The sequence below is a fragment of the Nymphaea colorata genome, chromosome 1 (genome assembly GCF_008831285.2).
Source record: "Nymphaea colorata isolate Beijing-Zhang1983 chromosome 1, ASM883128v2, whole genome shotgun sequence".
In the NCBI taxonomy this organism is placed as follows: domain Eukaryota; kingdom Viridiplantae; phylum Streptophyta; class Magnoliopsida; order Nymphaeales; family Nymphaeaceae; genus Nymphaea; species Nymphaea colorata.
The window spans coordinates 36018968-36042597 of record NC_045138.2 but is presented as its reverse complement, the minus strand read 5'-3'; the positions used below and the strand labels follow the sequence as shown (position 1 = coordinate 36042597).

At 37.1% G+C, this 23630-nt stretch overlaps 1 protein-coding gene across 8 annotated transcripts; it reads left to right on the top strand.

Moving 5' to 3' along the window:
* Positions 1–827: 827 nt before the first annotated feature.
* LOC116246177 (uncharacterized) lies at positions 828–23604 on the top strand. Of its 8 annotated transcripts, none has more exons than XM_031617907.2 (29): positions 830–1054; positions 2427–3075; positions 3745–3905; positions 5415–5480; positions 7911–8028; positions 8146–8255; positions 8335–8430; positions 9502–9625; positions 11745–11800; positions 12906–12992; positions 13080–13265; positions 13361–13456; positions 13664–13723; positions 13832–13953; positions 14034–14121; positions 14555–14659; positions 14747–14851; positions 14988–15040; positions 15136–15202; positions 15970–16104; positions 17319–17431; positions 17573–17666; positions 18989–19208; positions 19350–19480; positions 20110–20256; positions 20547–20675; positions 21388–21486; positions 22016–22054; positions 22888–23604. In XM_031617907.2, exons 2-29 carry the CDS (start codon positions 2832–2834, stop codon positions 23023–23025), a joined length of 3189 nt encoding a protein of 1062 aa, XP_031473767.1. In that variant the 5' UTR covers positions 830–1054; positions 2427–2831; the 3' UTR covers positions 23026–23604. The 8 variants fall into 8 exon arrangements, with proteins under 8 accessions (XP_031473771.1, XP_031473770.1, XP_031473767.1 ...); XM_031617909.2 differs by having other exon boundaries at positions 11745–11812; positions 13080–13232; positions 14750–14851; XM_031617908.2 differs by having other exon boundaries at positions 11745–11812; positions 13080–13232.
* Positions 23605–23630: the final 26 nt, after the last annotated feature.

The window sequence follows — 23630 nt, the reverse complement described above, 5'->3', positions numbered from 1 at the left end:
GGCGGCAATTTAAATTGTACATTGTCAATTGTAGATTCAGTTTTTTCTCGCAAGACACATGCGCTGTTTCAACACCCGAGGCCCTAACACAATCATAGACCTTCAAGGCACAGGGGAGGGGGGCTCCTTGTAATCAAATTCATGCCCGAATTGAATCCAAACTTAAAATGTTGAAATGGAATCTTGAGAAATCCGAAATATCTTTTATAATCGGATCAGATCACGCAGATTTGGATTTAGGCAATTGAACTGTATACCAAATTTGAGTCAATTTATAAGTCAGTTTTTTTCCTTTTTTCCCTCCCAATAGACGATTCTTCGACGGAACCGGTTTAAGTGTGCAACGTGTGACCAACTTCGTCTCTTTTTGCTAACTCTAGGACTCATTTGGGAATGTCACATCGCTCTGTGACCACAGAGCAGCGATAGATTGAAAGGAGCTCATTAGTTGCCAAGAGCCGCCTCCCGTATCGTTTCGTGCTGATAATCGAACCGGCCGTTCGGACATCCCAGCACAAATCGACTCGGCTTCGCGCCAAACCAGAGAGGACAACAGTTGCGGACGAAAACGAAAATAATGGAGGCTTTCGATTTTATCGAACCTGAAAAATAAGGCCTCTATATGATGCGACCAAGGTGCGGCAAATTTGGAAATTATCTAAAAGAAGAGGATCGAATGAGGAATTGGACTTCGGTGTGGCGGACGTGGCTTCAGAAGATCGAGAGCTTGTTCCTTCGTGTACGAAACGCGGGCAAGCAGTGTATGGAGAGAAAACGGAGGGAAAGAAAAACGACTGGTAATTAGTGGGCTATAAAAGGTGTCCCGCAACTCCCGTTCTCGCCGTTTCCCACTGCCCAGCGAGCAGATCGAGCGCTAGGTTGCCCATTGCCCTTTCTTTTTCTCGCTAAAGAAATCCACGCCTTCCCCCTTTTTTTTTCTCCATCTGTCCGGATTTATAGGGCATTCCGTGCATCAAAGATTGATCAGACGGAAGGGAGAGGAGAATCACTCAATCGGTCGCTCTCGGATTCCCCAGTGTTCGCCCTTTGTTCTGTAAGCGGCCCATCTTCCTCGTTTTGCTCTAACCTTTCAATTCTTGATCGTCATTTTAGGTGTTTTTCTTTAATATCTCGAGATGGCGGATTCTTGGCTTCTCAAATCGCGATTTTTGTTTGATTTGGTTGCCTTGACTCCTTGCACGAAAGGAGTGGTTGATTTTCGGGGTTTCCTGTTGCCTGCACTTGTCAGGTTTTTGAGTTCGATGGTTTGATCTCGACTGTTATTGTATTGAGTAGATCTGTTGCAGTTCAGCTACTCCCTATACTGTATTCATCTTTCGTCATTCAGATGTACGTCAATTTTTAGCTCTCTTTTCTGGTGGCTCTTTTCTAGATCCAATATCTATTTCTCGACTTCCAGGGAACTCGCGTCAATTTTGCAAGAAGAATAAATGAGATTCTGGATAGGTGCTTGCTACATTCCCTTAGATTCGAGGTTGAGGCATTATGACTAAAGGAAACGGACAATAGTATCGTTAATTCATTTTATCCTATCAAACAATGGCTCGAGTACCGATGGTTATCAAAATATGTCATGCTTGCTTGTGGAGATTGCCTGCCATTTACGTGATCTCATAAGTTCTATCTAGGGCATGTTTGATTGCTCAGATAGTGCTTCCCAGGTGTACATTCGCCTATGCTGTACTTTCACCCTCAAATCGGATAAGGAAAGGCAGCCCTCTTGACTCCGACTTTGTTCACTTGATTTCATGGGTTAAACCTTGTGCACCGGTAAAGGAACTGCTCGACTTCCTCACCATGTGCTGAATTGCCTAGTGTACAGTGAGGATAACCTTTAAATGAAGTAAATGTTAATATGTTATGCCGCAGTGTAACATGGATCATCTCCATATTTTCCTTGAATGTGGTTTGAATGATTAAACTTCATCTGTGCAAGCAGCATACTTTTATATGCATATTTATGTAAATAGGATGTGGTTGACCATGTCTATTTTATTCATTTATGGCATTTGGTTATTAGTTAATTGCAAGATTGCCTGAACTTTTTCAGTTCAAAATCTGATATTCTTTCCTGTTGCTTCAGTGCAATTTAAGGGCGGAACCAGAGGGCATCATCACCCTTCTGAAGTTCTGAAAAATTCAGAAAATTCATTTTCTAGAAACTGTTTTCCTCCATATTCTCACGCCCTTCCATATTTTTTTTTGGATGTGCCCCTGGCATCAGATGTTGTGTTAAATTTGAGATAGGTTCTCCTTTCTGCTGGGTTTCCCTTGTTTGTATGATCGCATCTTCATTTACATTTTGAAGCACATGGGCCCTGTTCACAAGATTGATTGATATGTTATCATGTTTTTTTTTGAATTGATTAATATAGTTGACTTCGCTCTCTGTTGCTGTATTTCAGGATTGATCCAGAGGAATACATTGATGTTGGGCAGATACACCTGTTGCAGCATAGTCTATGTGCAGCGCTCGCTTAGTACTTGATCACTGATTTTTAGTTTGGCCATTCAAGGGGAATTGTCCAATATGAAAAACTATTGCAATGAAACATACTGTCACATGTGCTTGTATATAATGCAACATTTATTGTGGTAGTTGTATTCATACCAGCTCTTCGCCTGGTCAGCAATATAATGGTTTGATTTGAGCCAGGAGAAAGTTGCAAAATCCTTTCTAATAAAATTTTAACAGCATTTTGTGGGATCTTCTAGTTTTCTAACATGTTTGTGGGAAAGAATCAATTAGCTAGGAAATATTTATTGGTGGATTCTTAATTTCTTGACTGTTGGAAAATCCTCTATTTCCAATGATGGAGGGCTTAGCACAACTTGAAGCACTCTGTGAGCGACTTTACAATTCTCAGGATTCAGCTGAAAGGGCCCATGCTGAGAGCACATTAAAGTGCCTGTCAGTGAATGTTGATTACATCTCACAATGTCAATACATTCTGGACAATGCAGTCTCTCCTTATGCACTTATGTTGGCAAGTTCAAGCTTATTGAAGCAAGTTACAGATCACAGCCTTTCATTGCAGTTGCGACTTGATATCAGTAACGTTCTTATTCATATGTTCTTGCCTGTGCTAGGGCTGTTAGGCCTTTCTATGAGATTCGTGTCTGCTGCTTGCTATCTGTGGTTGGTCATGGATGGTCAACCGCATATATTTTTTTTTTGTTTGGAATTGATTGATACAATGAGGATGTATGGTTGGAACTCTGTAGATGTCATCAGGGTTAATAAAGTTGGAAATCTGTGAAGTAGGGGTATTTGTTTTCAATTTGTGATCTCATGTTCAAGGAAATTTCCTACCATATGTTCTACAACATTACTGAACACTGTCTTTAGCACTCTTGTCTAACCTGTTCTCATCAACTTGGTGATCCATTTACAAGTTTCTACTTGTCATATTAATTCAGTTACCTTGTTTGTATATTTGCCTGGCTATTTTCAGTTTCATACTTTCATTTTCTTCTGCAGTTGTTCCTTTCTAGTTGATTGTAGGCAAACTACCAATCAGCTACCAGGCTAGTCAGAGGACCTGAATTTCAATGTGTTGCCTTATTTTTGTGCTTCAACATAGAACAATCACAATTTTTTTCTTGTTTGTGTACCTCAATTGCATTGCTTATATACTTCAATGGGCATGCCAAGTGTATTAACTTTTATCAATTCTATTGTTTCTTCATAATTGTTGTATGTTATTGTTGGTTTATTTTAAGGACATTACCTGATCAGCTATCTGGCTGCGAGGGGACCTGAGTTGCAGCCTTTTGTTACGGCATCTTTAATACAACTATTTTGTCGGGTTACAAAGCTTGGATGGCATGATGATGATAGGTTTAGGGATGTGGTTAAAGAATCAATGAACTTTTTGAGTCAGGTGAGCGCAATTTATGGCCTTTTTTATCACTAAATTCACCTATAAGATGCTAGAGGTCACAATCACAGCTTTCATTCTTGGAGTCTGTCTTATCTTTGCTTGAATTCTTGCTTTGATTTAAAAAGGATTTTGTCTGGCTATATCTTTCATTATATATTTTATGTTGCAAAACGTTGTCTTGTGCTTAAGATAAGGTTTCGGTCATAAGCCCTTTCTCAGGTTTCGGTCATAAGCCCTTTCTCAACTTCTTTTTTTTTTTTCATAGCTCATATTTTCAGATCATGCTTTAATTAAATGTTAAAAGCTTTCTTGGTGCAGTGTGATGTTTTGTCTAGCATTTCTTATATGAATGCTTCTTTACTAGTTGATATGTGTTGCTTTAATGTAGCGTTTGATATTGTTTTTGGATGATTCTACGCATTGAAGTCACGGAAGAACAAAATCTATTTGTAGGCTTTATATCAAGTGTTTAATTTTAAGCTATGCCAGTACCAACTCCATGAGGAGTGGAAGTGTCAGCAATTTAAGTTAGAGTTAATGGTGACACCCTTTTTTGCTCATTAGTTTCTCGATAAATATTGAACTTGGCATTTTGTACTTCAGTCTTCAGTTCACTTTGAACAACTTCAAAAGGAAGAAAGGAAGGAATGCCATCCTTTTGTAATTTGTATGCACTTAAATTTTATGTCTTGTCCTTGTGTTCTATATCCAGTTCCTTGCTATCTCAGTGGGTTTGGCAGTCAGGCTGGCTGAATAAAAGAGTATAGATCTAGGTAGCCTTCTAGAAGTTCGTATTTGAACGCCTGTATAAAATTTGCTATGGCTCATCTTGTTTTGTAATAGAGACCTTGTTATTTCTTGTACCAAGTTCATGCATTTCACAAAGCTCTTCTGTTTCAGTTGAGAATACATTCTGAAACATCCACAGTTCTTCCCTTTACTGTTTGGTGCATTCCTGGCTATCTTTCTTATACTTGAGTCCAAGTCTTTGTTCCTACACTTTTTCATTAGCAGTGGTTGGGTTCTGCACTTTTGTTCTTTTTGTTGTCAACAAGGTTGAGGCTCCCAGTTAAATGACTTTGCACTATATCTTCCGAGTGCCTTGGAAACATAGAAGGAATCCGTTAGCTTGTCAATAGAATTTCACAGCACTGATGAAACTTTTGAATATTCTTGGCAAGTCAATGTGAAGCCGTTCTTTCAACACGTGTCTACCGCATATCCAATGACTGAAGAAAATGTTCATTCTATAATTTCATTGCAGGTCTTTGTGAAAAATAAAATTGCAAACAAATGCACGTGCCTGAACAAGCTGCATGGATATTAATGTTACCTTCTTCTTATACTGTAATTTTATGCATGCCTCATCTATGCTTTTTTACAGTGCGCTATGCTGACTTCATTTGGTGGCTTGGTGGTTTGTAGTGTATCATATATGACTGTTTCTCCGTCTTGCAAATTTACTGTTTATGCTGCTTATACATATGTGTTTTTTGCTTCTCTTTTCAGGCAACATCAGGTCATTATTCTATTGGGCTCAAGATTCTGAATCAGCTTGTTGCAGAAATGAATCAGGTAAGTCCTGGTCATCGATATTACACTCATGTTTGTTCTGAGTTTCAAGACCATATTAACTGGGTTTTCATGGACATTTATGTTATTATTTGAAAAAACAGAATGTTGTTGTGAATTGCTATCTTTGTTAATGTAAAAAGGTTATTTTCAGGGATCACATGGTTCGAGGTCACTTATTTCTCGAGCTTCATATTGGTTGTTCAGTGGCTATAGATGTTCTACAAATCTTAGGCTTCACTTTGATCACTCTTTCTCTTGGTTACAACTTCTAAACATTTCTTTGCCCCTGTATTTGTGTGTATAAATGAGATTATGTTGTAATGACTTTTGTCTTGATCTCGAATCCACAAACTAAATGGGACAGTAAGTTTGTTAAAGTTTCATTGACGGTACTCTGTTTTACCTTTTCTGCACGCACACTAAATGAACTATCTTATAATGTCAGTGAGATGGGTTACCATTTTCTTGGTTCTTCACACCATCACCTTCTGTAGGCAAAAGCAGGTTTATGTTTGTGACCCAAAATGTACTCTATTTGTGGGTGTTAATCTTAGAATACACTCATCACCTTACTACAAAGATGGATTTGTTGTAACCTAGTGTTCCATGTCAGAGTTCAGATGTAATCGACATGTCTATGTAATGGTCTTGGTCTGTGCTTGTGACTTGGAAATGTCTGGAGATTCCTATTTTTTCTGTTGCTGGCTACTTCTTGAGTTATGCTATAAAACATGGTTTTGGGACAAAGAGAAAAAGGAAAGGGATCTTCTTGAAGCCATATAATGGTTGATATTTTTGAGAAATGTTGGTGATGGTATTCCTATAAATATCTTAGCTATAACTGATGCCTTTTTTGGAATGAATTTGGTGGTAGAAATCCCTTTGGGATTCTTGTCTGTTGTCCAGGCAGTTGCAGGAGATACTTACGTTCGATGGATGGTAAACTTGGAATATATCATGTTCTTTTGGGTGGTCATTAATTTTTACCATAACAAGAGGTGAAACCACAGTTTTGCTTGCAGAAGAAAAGAAAGATGCCTTGAAATCTAGGTCACAGGGAAAATGTTCCCGTATCCATGTCGGTATGCCGGTGCAGCAAGGTGGGTACAGGGACACATCCTCGACATGCCTTTTTTGGTTAAAGTTTAGAATAAAAAAATTGGATGGTGGGTTTTCAGGAAAGGAAAGAGAAAAAGGGGGGGGGGGAGGAGAGAGAGGGAGCATACCTCTTGCAGGACTGCGGTGCCCCTTTCTTTCTCTTTTGTTTAACTTTGTAACATTTCTATTATGCCCAACAAGTTTTTTCATATCACGAAAAAAAATTGTTCATATTACAAAAACAAACTTAAATATTTAGAACTTACAAATGAATACAAGAAAATTATAAGTTTCTCAAGGTTTTGCTTTTAAATAAATAAATTAACAGCCAAATAAATAAATAAATAAATAAATAAATACAAATAAATAAATATATATATATCTATATATATATATATATATATATATATATATATATATATGTATGTATGTATGTATGTATGTATGTATGTATGTATACAAACAAACTCTCATGTATCCATGTTTTCTAAAATTGCCCCGCTTGTACCCACATCGCCTTACCTGTACCCAAACCCGTAACGGTGCCCATGTGACTTAGCTAGTTAGCTTGAAATGTTTATTTGCTGACTTTGGTTGACATCTTGGAAGTCTACTTGATCATAGTGGGACATGGAAAATACAGGCCATGTGTATTAGGTGGATTTCCTTGTCTAGGCAGTGGGTTTACAAGGTATATCTCTAGGGTTAAGTGGTGATCCTTCTGCTAAGGACCTGCAAGTCATTTGCTTGCCTGACCCCCTTTTTCTGAGTGTTTTTCTGTTGAAAAGATTTTTTTTTTCATTTTCCTTGTTCCTTTAGTAATTCCTTTGCGTTTCTTAGGCTTGTTTGTGAAAGAATTGAATAGAGCACGCCAGAGTGGGAGTGATTATAATGAACCCTATTCATGGTTATAACATCTGAGCAGACATATTTAAGTACTTGAACTATCAATTTGTAAGCCTGTTTGTGAAATAGTTGCACAAAACGTGCCGGGATGCTCACATTGAGAAGGAACCTCATGCATGGTTATAATGTTAGACATTTTTGTTTTACATTTTTTTTGGCCTTTGTTCAGATTTGTCAGATGTTAATGTTTTCCTTTTTCTAGAGAAGTGATGCCCTGTTGATTCTTATCTATAAAATGAAATATATACCAGGGAAGATCTACTTATTCATTTGACTTACTAAAATTGTGCATCTGCTTTCTATTGATGGCAAACTGGATCTGGTTGTACCTAGTGTTCATTAGCTTGTGCACAATGATCCACTATTGGAGTTTTATGGTTGCAAACAGTAATTGGGGTCTGGCCTACTGTTTCCTTGTATGATCAGGTGAACCCTGGTTTCCCTTTGGCACATCAACGCCGGGTGGCATGCTCTTTCCGAGATCAAGCTTTATTCCAAATTTTTCAGATATCATTAACATCATTGTGCCAACTCAAAAATGATGGTAAACTCATAAGGGGGTGTGCTGTACTGGCTACAAGACATCCTTCATATACAAACTTCTATTTCAGTTTATATGTAATGATGATTTTTCGTCTAAATTTGGTTTATATTGCTTCAGTGGATAACAGGCTAAAAGGCTTGGCTCTTAGTCTAGCACTTAAATGTTTGTCATTTGACTTTGTGGGAACTTCCTTGGATGAAAGCTCAGATGAACTTGGCACCATTCAGGTATGCCTTGTCTACATAAGTCCTTTTCTGATCTGGCACCTGTTAATATTAAATGTTTATGATCTTTGTGAGCCTGCAGATTCCATCTGCTTGGAGACAAGTGCTTGAGGATCCTCAGACATTGCAGATCTTCTTTGATTACTATGCAATCACTAAGCCTCCTCTGTCAAAGGAGGTTTGTGATACTCTGAAACTGTTACAGTCCAGAATGGCTCTTATGGGTGTTTTTTTGTCCTATTGACGCTGTTAATACTTGTAACATTATCTTGGGGCCATATTTATTTTTGCCTTTTGTTTGATGATCATGGCATCAGAAAATAATTTTGATGCATTTTGCCATGTGAACATGTGATCAAGATGCATGGACATTGGTGGGTAATGAATGAGAAGTCATATAGAAAGAAGGTTTGCTAGAAACAGGGAAGAATGCAAGTTAAACGACAAGTCCGTTTTGTTATCTGATTAGGACAATTCACCTTTCATAAATTGCAAGTTCTGTCATAATGTAATCTGGGTTTGTATGTTTCTTTCACACAAGAGGATGACTCAAACGCAATATTCATCATAAAAAGAAATGAACGACCATGCAGACCTAAGTCATGTGCATACATTGTTTAGGCCCTTCAGGGCCTTAGGCCCACGTATATGTTTTAGTGCAGTGATACAGGCATGTGGATATGGCTACCATACCTGTAATACAAAATCTGGATCAGGATCAGTTCCAGGTCTGCTCCACTTTCATAAGATTTTAAGCATTGTGTCTCTAAATCCTAAGCCCTTCAAAGTGTCTCCCTTTCCCTCTTTCCTTCCCCGTCCTCTACCTGTACCAGCCTCTAGCAGCCTGCTGTAGCCTCATTGACGGCTGCCTTCAGCAACAGGCTGAGTTTTCTGGTGTCTGGTGGCAGCATTATAGCAAGATATGTGATGCTTCATTTTTGCTTTTTTCTTAAATGTTTACAAGGTCTCTTTTTTTGGCATGTCATCCTTTTCATGCCTGTACCTACATCTTTGTCACTTGGATTCATACTTAAGCTTTTGGGGCCTAACTAAAAGGCATTTGTTCTTGGAATTGTTTTTTGGTGTTGTTTACTCCAGGGAGTGTGAGAGTATCCTTCATGTGTTGACTAATGTGGTCATTGAAGAGGGATTGTAGTTGCTAATTGCTTGATATTGTTGCGATTTTTTTAGTTGCTCTGAGCAGTTTAATTCATACTTCACATTGAGTGGCCTTCTCATTTTTTCTCAGGCTTTGGAGTGCTTAGTACGCCTTGCCTCTGTGAGGCGTTCTTTGTTTGCAAATGACACTGAAAGATCCAAGTTCCTTGCTCGGCTGATGACTGGAACAAAGGAGATTCTGCAAACAGGGCAAGGTTGCTTATCTGTTATCATATTATTTAACAGTCGTTCTGGCTATTTATGTTTGTATTTAGCTCTCTTATCAGCCACTGTTGTGCACTTGTTCTACTGAATGACTTCCAATTCATTTTGCATGGATTTTAAGTTCTTTATCTTCCATGCAAAAAGACCATATTTTCTATATATATTCTGATTTTGAATTTGATACTTGCCTTAATGATTTTTTAAACATCTATAATCATTTTCTCCTTGGTTCGAATAGCTCATTGTTTGGGTGCTTTTCCTCAGGTTACTGTTTGGTTTGATGTATCTGCATCGTTACTTGTTGCTTTACAACGGGCTATGCTATTTTATCTTCTGTTTTAATATTATATAAAGACTTTAGCGTCATGTAGGCTCCTAAGGTGCAGTCCGAGTGCCCAGAACTACCTGGATGATTGGGCATACATTTAAACGGGAGACATCAAGGCCATTCCCTTTCTCCTCCCTGATTTTGTTAACCATTAAAAATTTTAAAGCATTAGCATATGTGTGACCTTTCTATTACTTTTAGTTCTGCTTCAATGGTTTCAAAAATTTTAAGCTCATTGCTCAGGCTCTTTTGTTTAAGCTAATGAATGCAATTGATAGTCTCTGATGCTTTGATTACTTAGACTGCAATTTGTAGTAATACTGAAGGAAATACCGTTGTTTGTTGTGCCCTACAATGTCATGAGGGTGCGTGACATTTTTTACCTTGAGGAACACAAAGCAAAAGTGCATGGAATGTCTTTTCAGGTGGCCCTTTTGACTGATATACTGTGCTTAAAGTAAATGACCATATGTCCATTTTTCTAATGGAAGCAATTGATTCTATGTGAGGAAGCAATATGTGTGGGGACCAGCGAGGTATGTCTGGTGATTCTTATTTGCTGACCTTGAGTAGTTCACGTCCTGAGTTATGTCTGGAGCATATGCTTGTTCCAATACTCCTTTTAAACACTTTGGAATTGTTCATGTGGTTTATGCTCCCACATCCAGATCTATCAAACAAAGCTTGCTCAGCCACCCTGTACTGTTATCATTTTTATATTTCAACCATTAGATAGCATGTCTGTCTCCATGTGATGAACTTCACTTCCCTCAGCAAGGGAGGAATTTTTGTCATCTTTACAGATTGATATGGCCCTATTGTTATTGTTTCTCCTGGCTCTTGTACCTTTAGGTCATGCTTGTTTCCTCTCTGATCTCAGACCTGAGGGGATCTCATGTTGGTGGATGTTCAGCAGCACACAGTAATCCACGCTGCTTGTTAATGGAGCCTTAGTGCACCCTGCAATTATTGTTTTGGAGCATGACAAGTTGGATTCTTTTCAAGACAGCCTTGTACTTCTAGTTTCTTACTTTTCTTTCTTATGGTGTTTTACCTAGCAACATTTAAGGGTCATATGACCAGTTGTTTAGTGGTTTTTTTTTTTTTTTTTTTGTAAGTCGGCCTTAGCCAATTTGAGTTTCCAATAAAACTGTCTAAACTGTAAGAAAGCTACAATAACTAAGCCTGGGCACGGGTGTTGCCACCGGCAGGTACCTAGTACCTGGCCCCAAAAAATAGGGCACCGGGCCAGCCCGATCAATTATCAGGCCTGCCCGTGTGGGCTCGATAATATTTTTTAAATATATATATTTATTGATTTATATATATAATTATTAATATTTTGTTATGATTAATTATATTTATATATTGTTTAATATTAAAAATATATATTTTTTAATTTAATCAGGCCTGGCACGGGTTTTGGGTGTCGGGCTGCCCGAGGCTGACTCCTTGTAGGGTTGGGCCAGCCCGATGCCCAGGCTTAACAATAACTTGTTTCTATTGCGTGTGTAACTAGTTATGTGGATTGGATTAGTGAGTCTGATGCTTTGAATTGCTGGACATCTCTGTTTGCTCCTAATTGGTCCTATTGCATCTTTTCGGTTTGTCGTTCACTATTAATTGGTGCGTTTTATAGATGTGCATGATTACTCATATTGTCTACAAAGGGTTAGCATATACAGGTTTCTTAAGCTTATTTCATTTTCTCGTTCTTTCTTTCCTACTATTGTGTGTTTCTTGATGAGGTGTCAAAATAAAAAAATCTGTTTACGATGCAGGCCTTGTTGAACATGACAATTATCATGAGTACTGTCGTCTTCTTGGGCGCTTCAAGGTAAATTATCAGGTAAAAATTTCCTCAAGAATTTTGAATATTTTGAGGCCTCTTTGATGGCAATCCAAGGTGATGTTATCTACCAATGTTGAATAGTGAAGTCACAAAATGGACGATTGTTGTATGGACTAGTTAGAGGGCTCTAGAGTACACCTAGCTATAGTCATTCATTTAGGAAAGGACTATGTGTCAATCAATCTTAGGGTCTGAACAGATGCATGAATAGAAACTGGGGAAATTAAAGAGAAATCATGATTTTTGGTCGTGTATTAAATTGTTTGTGGCAAAGAAATTAGTGAGGAATCATGACAAGTTTTGGGTATCCGTGTCTAATGCTAGTGCAAGGTCTTAGGTACAATTATGAGGAGATTGCTAAATCCTTCCTTTGGGAAGCTTCTGGATCCTGGAACCTTATCCAGGTGACCCCTCTCTAGATTATCTCCAGGCCAGAAAGATTGACCTCTTAAATAAGCCATAGCAAAAGTGAGGAGATTCATAGTCCTGCAAAGCAATGAAGAAGGGATTATAATGTGGCTTCTGCTTCTGTAACCTTTATATATTTTGTGACTTATTTTTCTGTCTTACTGAGTTACTGTATTTTAAAATTTATTTTACGACCATAGCCACAAATATCGTGAAATTTTAAAAAATATCATGATATTAATGAAAAAATTGAAAAAAGGGAAAATATAGCGATATTCTAAAAAAAAACCTTAAAATCAATTTATCGTGATTTTTTGTTTATTTCATTTTCTGTTTTATTTTTTTCAATTTTTGTTTCATTGTCTTATTTCCTCTTGTCTTTGGTATTCACCTGACTTCCTAAATGCAATGCAAATACAATACTTATTAGTTTTTCATTTCTTGTATTTTTACCTAGCATTTTGATTTTTGATTTTTAAAAAAGCTTTGGGATTTTCCCAAAAAAGAAACAACTTTGCTGAAGAAAAATCTGCCGATAGAAACCCGAGAACAATATTTGTTGCTATGCTTGAGATATGCTTTAGTCTCAGGGATAATTTTTATAACTCTTTGAGTTTGAGACGTGCTGATTTGCTCAATCATCCTTAACTAGTGGTTATTAATTTGTGCAACTCTGTTTCAGTTGTCCGAGCTTGTTAATGTGGAAGGCTATAGTGATTGGATCCGTCTGGTAGCAGAGTTTACCACAAAATCTTTGCAATCGTGGCAGGTTAGTTTGGTGCCTGCTCACTGATTTGAGAAAGATGAACCTTTTTGAGCCATGAAATTGAGTTTCTTCTTCTTTTTTGCTTGCCAGTGGGCTAGCAGTAGCGTGTATTATCTTCTGGGGCTGTGGTCAAGATTGGTGACATCTGTTCCCTATCTAAAAAGTGATATGCCAAGCCTACTTGATGAGTTTGTACCCAAAATTACAGAAGGTTTTATCACATCAAGACTTGATTCTGTGCAAGTAAGCCTGCTTAATCACGTTTCCTTACTCCAGGTTGTCACAGGCTGATATTCATTATTCTTCCCCTTCCTCATGTTGAGTAGGACATGGAGTTATAGCATGCTCTTATTTGCAAATGGTTCTTGCAGGCAGGTTTGCCAGATGACCTCTCAGAAGATCCTCTAGACAATGTTGAACTACTCCAAGATCAACTTGAAAGTTTTCCTTACCTTTGCAGATTCCAGGTGCGCTTTTTCTTTATGTTGGTGCTTATTCATGCACAAGTAGACATACATGAATCAGTAGGTGTTAGCTTAATCTGATTCTACAATTTTTCCTTTGCATGTTCTTTCAATGTTGCACTTGTTGCCATTTCGTATAATTTACCAAATATCAGAATTCAAACTTATTTTGGTCATTTGCTTTCACCTTTTTGACTCCATAAATTGCAGTATGAAAGTAGTAGTTTGTACATTATGAAGCTATTGGAGCCAATTCTGCAGACATATACGGTACCTTTTCATGAAGAAATTGTGTTCCTCTTTCAATAACCATAAGATAGCAGCACAATTTCTTCCTAAAATTTTATTTCCTTTGGTGCTATTTCTTTTGTTGCACAGGATAGGGCTAGGTTGCCTTCAAATGGAGACACAAATAAGCTTTCTGTGATTGAAGGACAACTTGCATGGATGGTTCACATAATAGCTGCTGTACTCAAAATTAAGCAGGGGACAAGTTGCAGGTATACAAAGGCTGAAGTTTCACTTGAGTCATGGCGTTTTGAGTGCAAAACAATTCCATATTGAGATTGTATCCATGCAGTTCCGAGGCTCAGGAAATCATTGATGCAGAGCTTGCAGCACGTGTTTTCCAGTTGATAAATGTCAGTGATACTGGATTACATACACAGGTATAAGAAGCATCCAATCTTTCATTTTATGCAAGATAGTGAAAGCTAGAGTTGTATTTTGAATTTTTCATTAGATCCCTGTTTCTTGCATATTTAGCTCTTTAAAAGCATCTAGGCTTCAGTATGCTTGAAGGTTTTCGTGAAGACATTCAGCTGGAGTATGGGGTATCTTGACGCTTAGCAAGCCAATCTGGGAAGTCTCATGTCAATTTGTCTAATCCTTTTCTGAAAATCTAAATATCCTTTTTTCTAAAAAAATTAGGACTTGTTTTTTCATCATTTTTCCTGGTAAGGATCATGCCTTTTCATGTGCATCATCAATCATCAGAGAACAATGTTCACCATCTTCTTTTATCTTATATTTTGTTCTATTGTGTTTGGTAGCCTGTTTTTGCATGTCTAACAATGTGTATTTTCTGACTCTCCTTGACAGAGATATAGTGAAAGCAGTAAGCAAAGGCTTGACCGAGCTATATTAACATTCTTTCAGAATTTTCGGAAAGCTTATGTTGGGGATCAAGCTATGCATTCTTCAAAGGTTGACAAACTCTCTTTCAATTTTCCACTTTCTTGTCATATTTTGATTTTTTTTAACTTTTTGATTTATGTTTCTGGTATTGCGCAGCAGTTATATGCTCGGTTGTCTGAACTCCTTGGGCTTCACGATCATCTGGTTTTACTCAATGCAATTGTTGGTAAAATTGCAACAAACCTTAAATGCTATGCTCAGGTAAGTTTCAAATTTGTGTACATTCTGTTGCTTCCCTTTTATGAGTTTGCATGAAATCACTTTTTTGGCAAATTTATGTGCATCATGTTGCTTCCTTTTTATGAGTTTGCATGTACTTACTTTTTTGGTTTTGTAGAGTGAGGAAGTCATTGAGCACACGTTGGCACTGTTTCTCGAGCTAGCATCCGGGTTAGCTTTATTTCCTTTATTAAGTTTTTCCTTAATATATAGTTGTAACAAGTTATATGGAAATTAATTTTGCAAATATTTGCATTTTTGTACAGGTATATGACAGGAAAATTGCTGCTCAAATTGGATACAGTTAAATTCATCATTATTGGACATCATACTGTAACTCCCTCTCTCTAGCTGTTCTTCAATGTAGATTGTTAAAACATTTATCAAGCTAATTGCTGTTTCCATGCATAAAAAAACATTTGCAATTTAGCAATGATAATTTCTCTGAACTGTTAGTGTCTTATGAATTTCATTTGTTTTGCTCAGTTGTCCATAATCCATATAGTTTCACATATTTCTCTTGATAAATTCACGTGCTATTTCAGATTTTTTCTTGCTTGAGTCCTGTATGTTCATGTTTATTTTTGCAATAACAGTGAAGTTCATTGATAGCGGATACTTTCTGAATCCTCTTTAAGAGTTTCATATGTTTGCTTGTTTGAAATGCCTACTTCCTGAATTCCATAGGTATCCCGTCTCTGATTCATTTTCAGCTTTAGCAATTATGATTCTACTGCAGCAGAGATTGTAACACTTTAATTTTTTAAAAATGGACATATTTTTATCAGCTGGAGGTGATTTTGCTTGATGTCACCTGGAGATGTGTGGAATATTAGGGTGGGATCTGTTTATTCTCCACTTTATCTTTAACTATTATTTGACACTATAACTTGATGATAGATATTTTGTAAATCAGTTCAGATCCAGAACATTTTTTTATGCAACAGCAAGCACATCTTTGGGCATAGACTAAGCAAACTTTTATGTGGCTATAAAACTGGAATGATGCTCAGAGAACATGCTACTGATCTATATTTTACGTTTATGGTTATAATTGTTTTCTTGTATAAGTTTTCATATAGCCATTTGTATTCTTGCAGAGAGAGCATTTTCCATTCCTAGAGGAGTATAAATGTTCAAGGAGTAGGACCACATTTTACTATACTATTGGTTGGTTGATATTCATGGAGGACAGTCCAGTAAAGTTCAAATCATCTATGGATCCACTGTTGCAGGTGTGTGGCATACATATGCTTATATTTTATTATCTACTCTGGTTGGAGGTTGGATTGGTAATTTGAGGTTAGTACATGAGGATTGAGTAGAAATCTGAAATCTCTTGGTAAAACACATAAAAACTGTATTAATGAGGGTAACCAGAGATGATTGCACCTTACAAATATTGACACTAGGCAATACTAAGACCAGCCAGCTAGCAATCTCCAATGCATGGAATGGTGCATTGTCTGCTTAAGTCCTGTTGCTTATAAGCTATGTACTATGGCATGGCTAATCAGTTGAGGAACCCATGTTTTAACATAACATGAGACGGGTACAGCACGGAACATGGCTTGGATATGACAATTTTTTTTAAAACTCTTTTTGGTATCTTTTAATAATTTTTTGATATCTTAGTTTGATTTGTTCAGTGATATATATTTTTATGAATATAAACAATGAATTTATGTTTATTTACTTAAAATATTATATATATATATATGCAGTGTCCCCATACCCAAATTTTTTGAAACTGTTCGGCACCATCAGCACCCACAGCCACACCTGTCTCCGTACCCATGTGACATATCTTTATACGATGTCTTTTGTTTAGGCTTTTTGTTAAAGGTGGATCAGTGATCCAGCTTTGTTGAACCTAAAAACCAAGTACTTGATGCGCCTGGACCAGTCTATATCAGAAACATGGTTCTGTCATGTAGGTCATTGTTGTTGTTAGTGTCTGGTTATGTAAGTGCCCATTGATTTATGGCCTTCTAATTTTACTACCTTTTATTACCCGACACTTCTGGAGTATGGGGTATAATAGTCCATATGTACAAGAACTTTCATATTTTGTTTAACCCTCAGCTTAGTTAACTCTAGCACAAATAGAGATGGTTTCCAGTAGTTCTGTTTATTGAGATCACATCCTGCATCTCTTTTCCAAGCGTCTCATTTCTTTTTAATTTTGTTGGTTCATGAGCCATGCATTATCACAGAAAAATATAATTGGGCTGTTTTGGCATGTGACCGTTCTACTAATTTGTTGCTTCTTGTACATAGACAATAATATGTGTGACATGTTGCTTCGTTCTTTGGCATTTGGAACTTCATTATTTAGTTTGGCCTAAAGTTATTCTGAGAAGCTCTCTTGATTTTTGTTGCACAGCAGTTGATTGTAATTGTTACTGAAGTTTAAAGCTTTTCCTTTGACTTTCATGCCCAATTAAAGGTTCTCATAACTTTGGAGTCGACACCTGATGCTCTTTTCCGTACTGATGCTGTTAAATACGCTTTGATTGGCCTCATGAGGGATCTTAGAGGCATAGCAATGGCAACAAATAGGTTGGTGTAATAGCTGCTTATGTTGAATGTTTTCTACTTCCATAAATGCATTTGGTTTTCCTTTCTAAATTAAGCAGCTTCATTTGATTATTTATCAAAAAAGTTTGATTACTTGCTGGTTTTTCCGTTTGCTTTATTCAGTCGGAGAACATATGGACTTCTGTTTGATTGGCTATACCCTAGGCATATGCCACTTCTCTTGAAGGGTGTCGCCCATTGGATAGATGCACCAGAGGTGAGCTGATATAACTTACAGTTTCTTTGCTAAGATTGATGTTATGTATTGGTCTGCTACATATTCTTCAAAGATTTTATATCTTCTTACAATCATGTTCAACAATATGCATCTATCGGCCTGCGTAGATCTTTGAGGAATGAGTAAAATGTAAATGGAGTAATGTCCTTACTTTCATCGTTTGTTAGTGCAGGCACCAGGCAGTCGTAAAGTCCATTATCTGACTTTCTTAATGACTTAAATATCAATGATGTATTGAAACTTTGTCCTTCTTCTTTGGGTACAAAATTTGTTTCTTGCATCTTTGCATAATTTTTGGCTTTTCCTAAGAAAATGGTCTTTATTTGCACTGGATTTTTTTCCTGAATTTTCATTTTAAATTTTATCATGCTGCATTGATGATGGGCCGATTGTGGTGTTTTGGATGGACTAATTATCAATGAAAGGGTTATTCATGTCTTCCATATCTGAGCATTTGCAGTTTTTCAAAAGGCTAATTAGTAAGAAGGTCAATGGCCTTTAGGTAAGGAATTAGAAAAAAAGTGTGAAACAGGATTTAGCCTTGCAAAAAAAAAAGCATTGACGTCCTAAGTAGGCAACTTGACATGTGTTTCTTCAAGGTTGAAGTACATATGCTGCCCATAATTCTGAAGGTTCAGATATTTTATGGTTATAGTACCTTGATCAAATAGCATGTCTCTGAAAGGTTCATACATGTTCTTTATCTGAAACAAGCTGCAGATGTGAGTCTGCATGCATGTATTTGTGTGTGACTGGCAATGAGTAGATGAGATACTCCTGCCCCCGAACCCTTACATGATGTAGAAGAAATGTTCATGTAGGAAAAGTTATGACTGTGTCAACATAAAATGTCTAAAATATATATCAAGTATGATGAGGTTAGAAATAAAGATTATTGAAAATGAATGAAGTACAATTAAAAAAAAAGGAACCATGGAGTAAAAAAAAAAGGAACCATGGAGTAAAGTTTTTTGGTCAGGAGGAGGCGAAAACCCCATGATGATAATTCTAGAAGAAAAAATTGGTAAAGAGGCTTAAACATTCAATCAAGATATTGTCGATGTTCCTGAGAAAGATATGGACTCCAACTATCAAACTTTGAAACAGAAAATCTTGATTTTAAGAATGAGAGAGAGCAGAGATGATGAAGTGGCAGATGCAGCTCTATTAGGTGTCTTAATTTGAATTCCTATTTTAAAAAACTCTAAGCCAGTTAGTTCTTTATGTTCTAATTGTTATTAATGTCAAACATGATTGGAAATTACCAAAAATTGTGTTGCTGACATTGCATAAATTTGCAGGTTACAACTCCATTGCTAAAGTTCATGGCGGAATTTGTATTAAATAAATCCCAGCGCCTCACTTTTGATTCATCATCTCCTAATGGGATCCTTCTATTTCGAGAAGTCAGCAAATTGCTTGTGGCATATGGATCAAGGATTTTGACCCTTCCTGTCACAACCGATGTTTATGCAAACAGATACAAGGGAATGTGGATATGCTTGACTATTCTTACAAGGGGTACTGACAATGGCTTCCACAGTGAAGGCTTCATATTTCATTCTTTGTTTTCTAAACATTAGATATGGAGTGAGGTTTGTTACATAATCTTTCTTTTGTCCTACGATGAATGTATGTTGATTCTGATTTTTTTGTTTGCAGCATTAGGAGGAAACTATGTCAATTTTGGTGTTTTTGAATTATATGGTGATAGAGCTCTCTCAGATGCTCTTGATATTGCTCTAAAGATGGCACTATCAATTCCACTTCCTGATATACTAGCATTCCCTAAGGTACAAGTCTTGTTAATAGTTGTGACATTAAGGTACCTTCAGTCCTTCATGAACCTGGCTGATTTCCCCGAAATCTTTTTCTGTGGTTCAGTTTACAGCATAGTTTGTCAAGGTAATAGTACCTTTACCTTGAACCAGTATTGAGTTCCAGTGGCATCTTTGAGTCTTGTCTGGTTTTGTTAATTAAAAAAAAATAGAGATGCAACTAAATATGTCAGCCTTCTTTAGCCATTTTCACATTTTCAGTGTATATCACGTCTTTGTGCTTGGCATTTGAACCGCATAGAGAACTAAATGCCTATAATGAGAAGTCTGACCAGAGGATATTACCATTTGGCTATGAACTCATGAAAATATTAAAGAGAGCCATAGCTCAGGCTTGTTGCTTTTGACTGTTTGTCTTTTGCTCAAGTACCTGCTAGATAACTACTTACCCAGTTTGCTCCCTTTCTTTATTTCTCTACAGTGCTTTTACTGTCTCCTCATGCTGGATATAATTGACACTTGATAGATCATACTATATTGATGTTCCATATGTGATATTATGAATTGTAAGGCAGCTTGAGTGAAATTAGTTACATGATTATGGGAATAAATGCATTTATATGGAATTATTTTCTCCCCTCCAGCTTGCACGAGCTTACTATGCATTCTTGGACATCCTCTTCAGTGGCCATATCTCTGTTATCATCAATCTAGATACAAGTACCTTCATGCACATAGCTGGATCGCTTGAATCTGGTCTAAAGAGTTTAGATGCTGGAATCTCTGCACAGGTGGGTCCCTTAAAGATTAGGTTGTTTCATTTTTTTTTCTCTCAATCATGTGTAAATATGTGTGTGTATGGAAGAGGGAGAGTTTTTGGTTTTTGTGTTTTTATTGTGGACAATGCCTCATGTATTGCAGAAATTTGAGTGATCTGTGTAGGAAATCATCTTTTGGAAATCATTTGTAGCTTTTGTTTATGTGAAAGGGTCAACTATATTTGTACATTAATTTCATGTAAAGTGTTTGTACACTAATTGCATGTAACAATTTCTTGGGGTTTCTTGGAACGCTGTGTCAGTGTGCTTCTGCGGTGGACAGTTTAGCAGCTTTCTACTTCAATAATATAACAGTTGGTGAAGCACCAACTTCCCCTGTTGCAGTGAATCTTGCGCGACATATTGCAGAATGTCCTACCCTTTTTCCAGAGGTACTCTACTTTTCCCATCATTTCCTTCTTAAAATTTTGTATTGGTTTTTTTTGAGGAATAAATTCGGCTTCATGTTTCTGCATATACTGTGTTTTGAAAATTAGCTTATGTTAATTGCATTCTGTTGGTATGTTAAATATCAAATATGTCAGTAGTAGTTCATCGATTTTCCTGATTGAGCATATGCTGATGCATATAGTTGTTGCCACTGCTAATTATGTTCCAAACAGTTTGAATTTCCTCTTCTTCATTTCCGACTGAAAATGAAGAGGATAGAGGTGCCATTACAATGTAAAAAGACTTGTAGGGAAAAAAATGTGCTTAGGCAATGCAGCTATCTGTCCTATCATTTCCAACTGAAAATGTAGAAGATAGAGGTGCCATTACAATGGCAGAAAAATATATGCTTAGCAAAGCAGCTGTCCATCCAATATTGAATTGAGAGATAACTAAGGTTCCTGTTTGTATTTCCATTCCCTTGCAGAATGTACCATTTTCATGCAATAGAATTTTGTATAATTTGTGCACTTAGATCCTGCAGCTCAGCAGCTCTCTATTCTTGCCCAATTGTCAAAAGGCTTCTATATGCATTTCTATCCACATATCTAGTCAGTCACATCTTATTGTTTGATTTATGGTTCATGTGAAATTCTGGTTTTTTTCCTTTTGCTATTATTTTGTGGATATGATGTGCTTGTTGTAATTATGCAGTTGCTGAGAACTCTATTTGAGATTCTTCTTTTTGAAGAATGTAGTCACCAGTGGAGTCTGAGCAGGCCAATGCTCAGCTTAATTCTCGTTAATGAACAGGTAATTTTACCAGTAAAATTCTAAAATAGTTTGTTGCAAATGTGACCAGAACTCGGTCTTTCATATGCTCAAGATGTTGATGTGGATGATAAACAAGTTTGTTCGCTGAAAGTGAGCAGGGGAATTCCGAATTATTTACTGGTGAAAGAATGAAAGGAAAAATGATAAACAAATTATGTTGTACAAATAACCCTAAGTCTAGTTCGTATTGGCATCTTGTCCATCCTGTTGCATCCATCTAGAATTGAAGCCTTTGGGCTGCAATCAGTGTAGTTGCAGAAATATTTTGACATATAGGTTTATCTGTTTGTGTGAAGCCCTGGAGTGCAATCTAATTTGTTCCAGGAGGTTAGCATATAGGTTTATTAGATTATGTTGCATATTTCCTGGTTGTCAAGTTTGCTCGCATGTCTTAACATAAATGGTGCGAATGTGGTTGCCTTATGTTCTTTTCACACTCAGACTTCTAAAAGTCAGTAGTCATTCATGGTCCTTTCCGTGTGCTAAGTTTTCATTGATTCTTTTGCAGATGTTCAATGATTTGAAGGCACATATTTTGGCCTCCCAGGTTAGTCGTTCTTTCTTTTTATGTACTTTATCATGTGGATTGTGTAATGTGACCGAGTGAGATTTGACTCTGATGGTTAAGCGGCCTATAGTTGAAAGCCTTTCCTCATGCACCATGTTAACAGAAAAGTCACATTTAGTCGTCAAATCCCAACTAGTCAGCTAACTACTTTGGCTAGTAGGTGTATATATATATACAGAGAGAGTCAATCGACTTGGGCAAAGTAGTTTTTTAGGATCTTGGATGACTGCAGTTGACTTAGGTCAGACCAAATTGCCTTCTTGTCTTGCTTTTGTAGGTTAGTTGGCCCTTCCCACTTTTTTTTAGTGTAGCCAATCTTTTGCATTGGAAAAGTTCATGGTTATTTGCAGTTGATTTTCTTCCATGGTCCTTTCCTCTAAAGGGTAATTTGGATTTTGAAGTTCCGTTCATAACAAGTTATACTTTTCAATGTTCAACATGCTAAGGGGACATTGCTTGTGACTCGTACTGATTGAGTCAATTGTGAGGATGTTCATTGCTGTTGAGGTTTGCAGCACAGAGTGGTGTAGATACTGGTGCTGTTTTTATTGGTCATGTCAAACAACCTTGGCTGTCTGTATTTGTTAATGCCTATTTTTTAGGCCCTTCTGCCTTCCTAGTAAATTTGTCAGAAGTGCCTCGTTTAGGGTAGTGCTGCTCTTATTGGCCATGAAATAAGGATGAAGCATGTCTTATTTTCTGATTGCTCATAGTTTTCATTATTTTAGTTTGTATTTCATGTTTAGCATCTCCATGGGGGAAGTTGTTACACGATTTACTCAGTTGATGATATTTCATTCTTTCACATGCAGCCATCGGACCAACAGCAACGTCTCGCTCTTTGTTTTGATAAGCTCATGGCCGATGTCACCAGAAGCTTGGATTCAAAGAACCGTGATAAATTCACCCAGAATCTTACTGTATTCAGACATGATTTTCGTGTTAAATAGCGTGTAATATAATCCATGTCTCCTACTCTTTCGTGGAACTTAACCAATGTCGCAATGAAATATGGCCAATGAAGATGCATGCGCTCCCTCGTCCTCATACAACTGCACACTGTAAATAGGTCTTGGTCGTGAATGCTGACTGCCTTGGTTGCAGAGGGAGTATTTAGCATGGAAGGCGGCGTTCTGTTGATTCATAGATGATCGTTACGGGAGGCTTGTAGTGAAAGTGATGATTGCCGGATGGTTGTTTTTCTGATTTTCAAGTTGCAGAAGATAAGGTCCTGGTTTCCCGGTGGGGTACAAAGTAACAGCGAAAAATTCTTTTATTTACTACGTCAGCACGAAGCGGTGAAAGGAATGTAAATCTTACCGATTGTTTTGTTCAATAGTGATATTCAGTTCTGTAAATTCTGTTTGAAATGTATAAGCATTTGATTCTTGTCTTTCTGTCTTCTCCTTTTAAAATGCAAAATTTGCTTAGGAAATTTCAGAAAGCTGCTCAGTGCATAGCTTGTACTCCGAATAATCCTTCTTGTCCAAAGAATTAATGGACGCCAAAGGCTGATCCTTACTATGGTATGAACGGTGGCCATTCTCTTTTTCAC

Excerpts from the sequence above, each read along its gene's own strand:
- LOC116246177 (XM_031617904.2), top strand. The coding sequence starts at position 2,832 with ATGATGGAGGGCTTAGCACAACTTGAAGCACTCTGTGAGCGACTTTAC. Across the intron at positions 3,076-3,744 it reads GCAGTTGCGACTTGATATCA|GACATTACCTGATCAGCTAT; the intron begins GTAACGTTCTTA and ends GTTTATTTTAAG. Across the intron at positions 8,431-9,501 it reads AGCCTCCTCTGTCAAAGGAG|GCTTTGGAGTGCTTAGTACG; the intron begins GTTTGTGATACT and ends ATTTTTTCTCAG.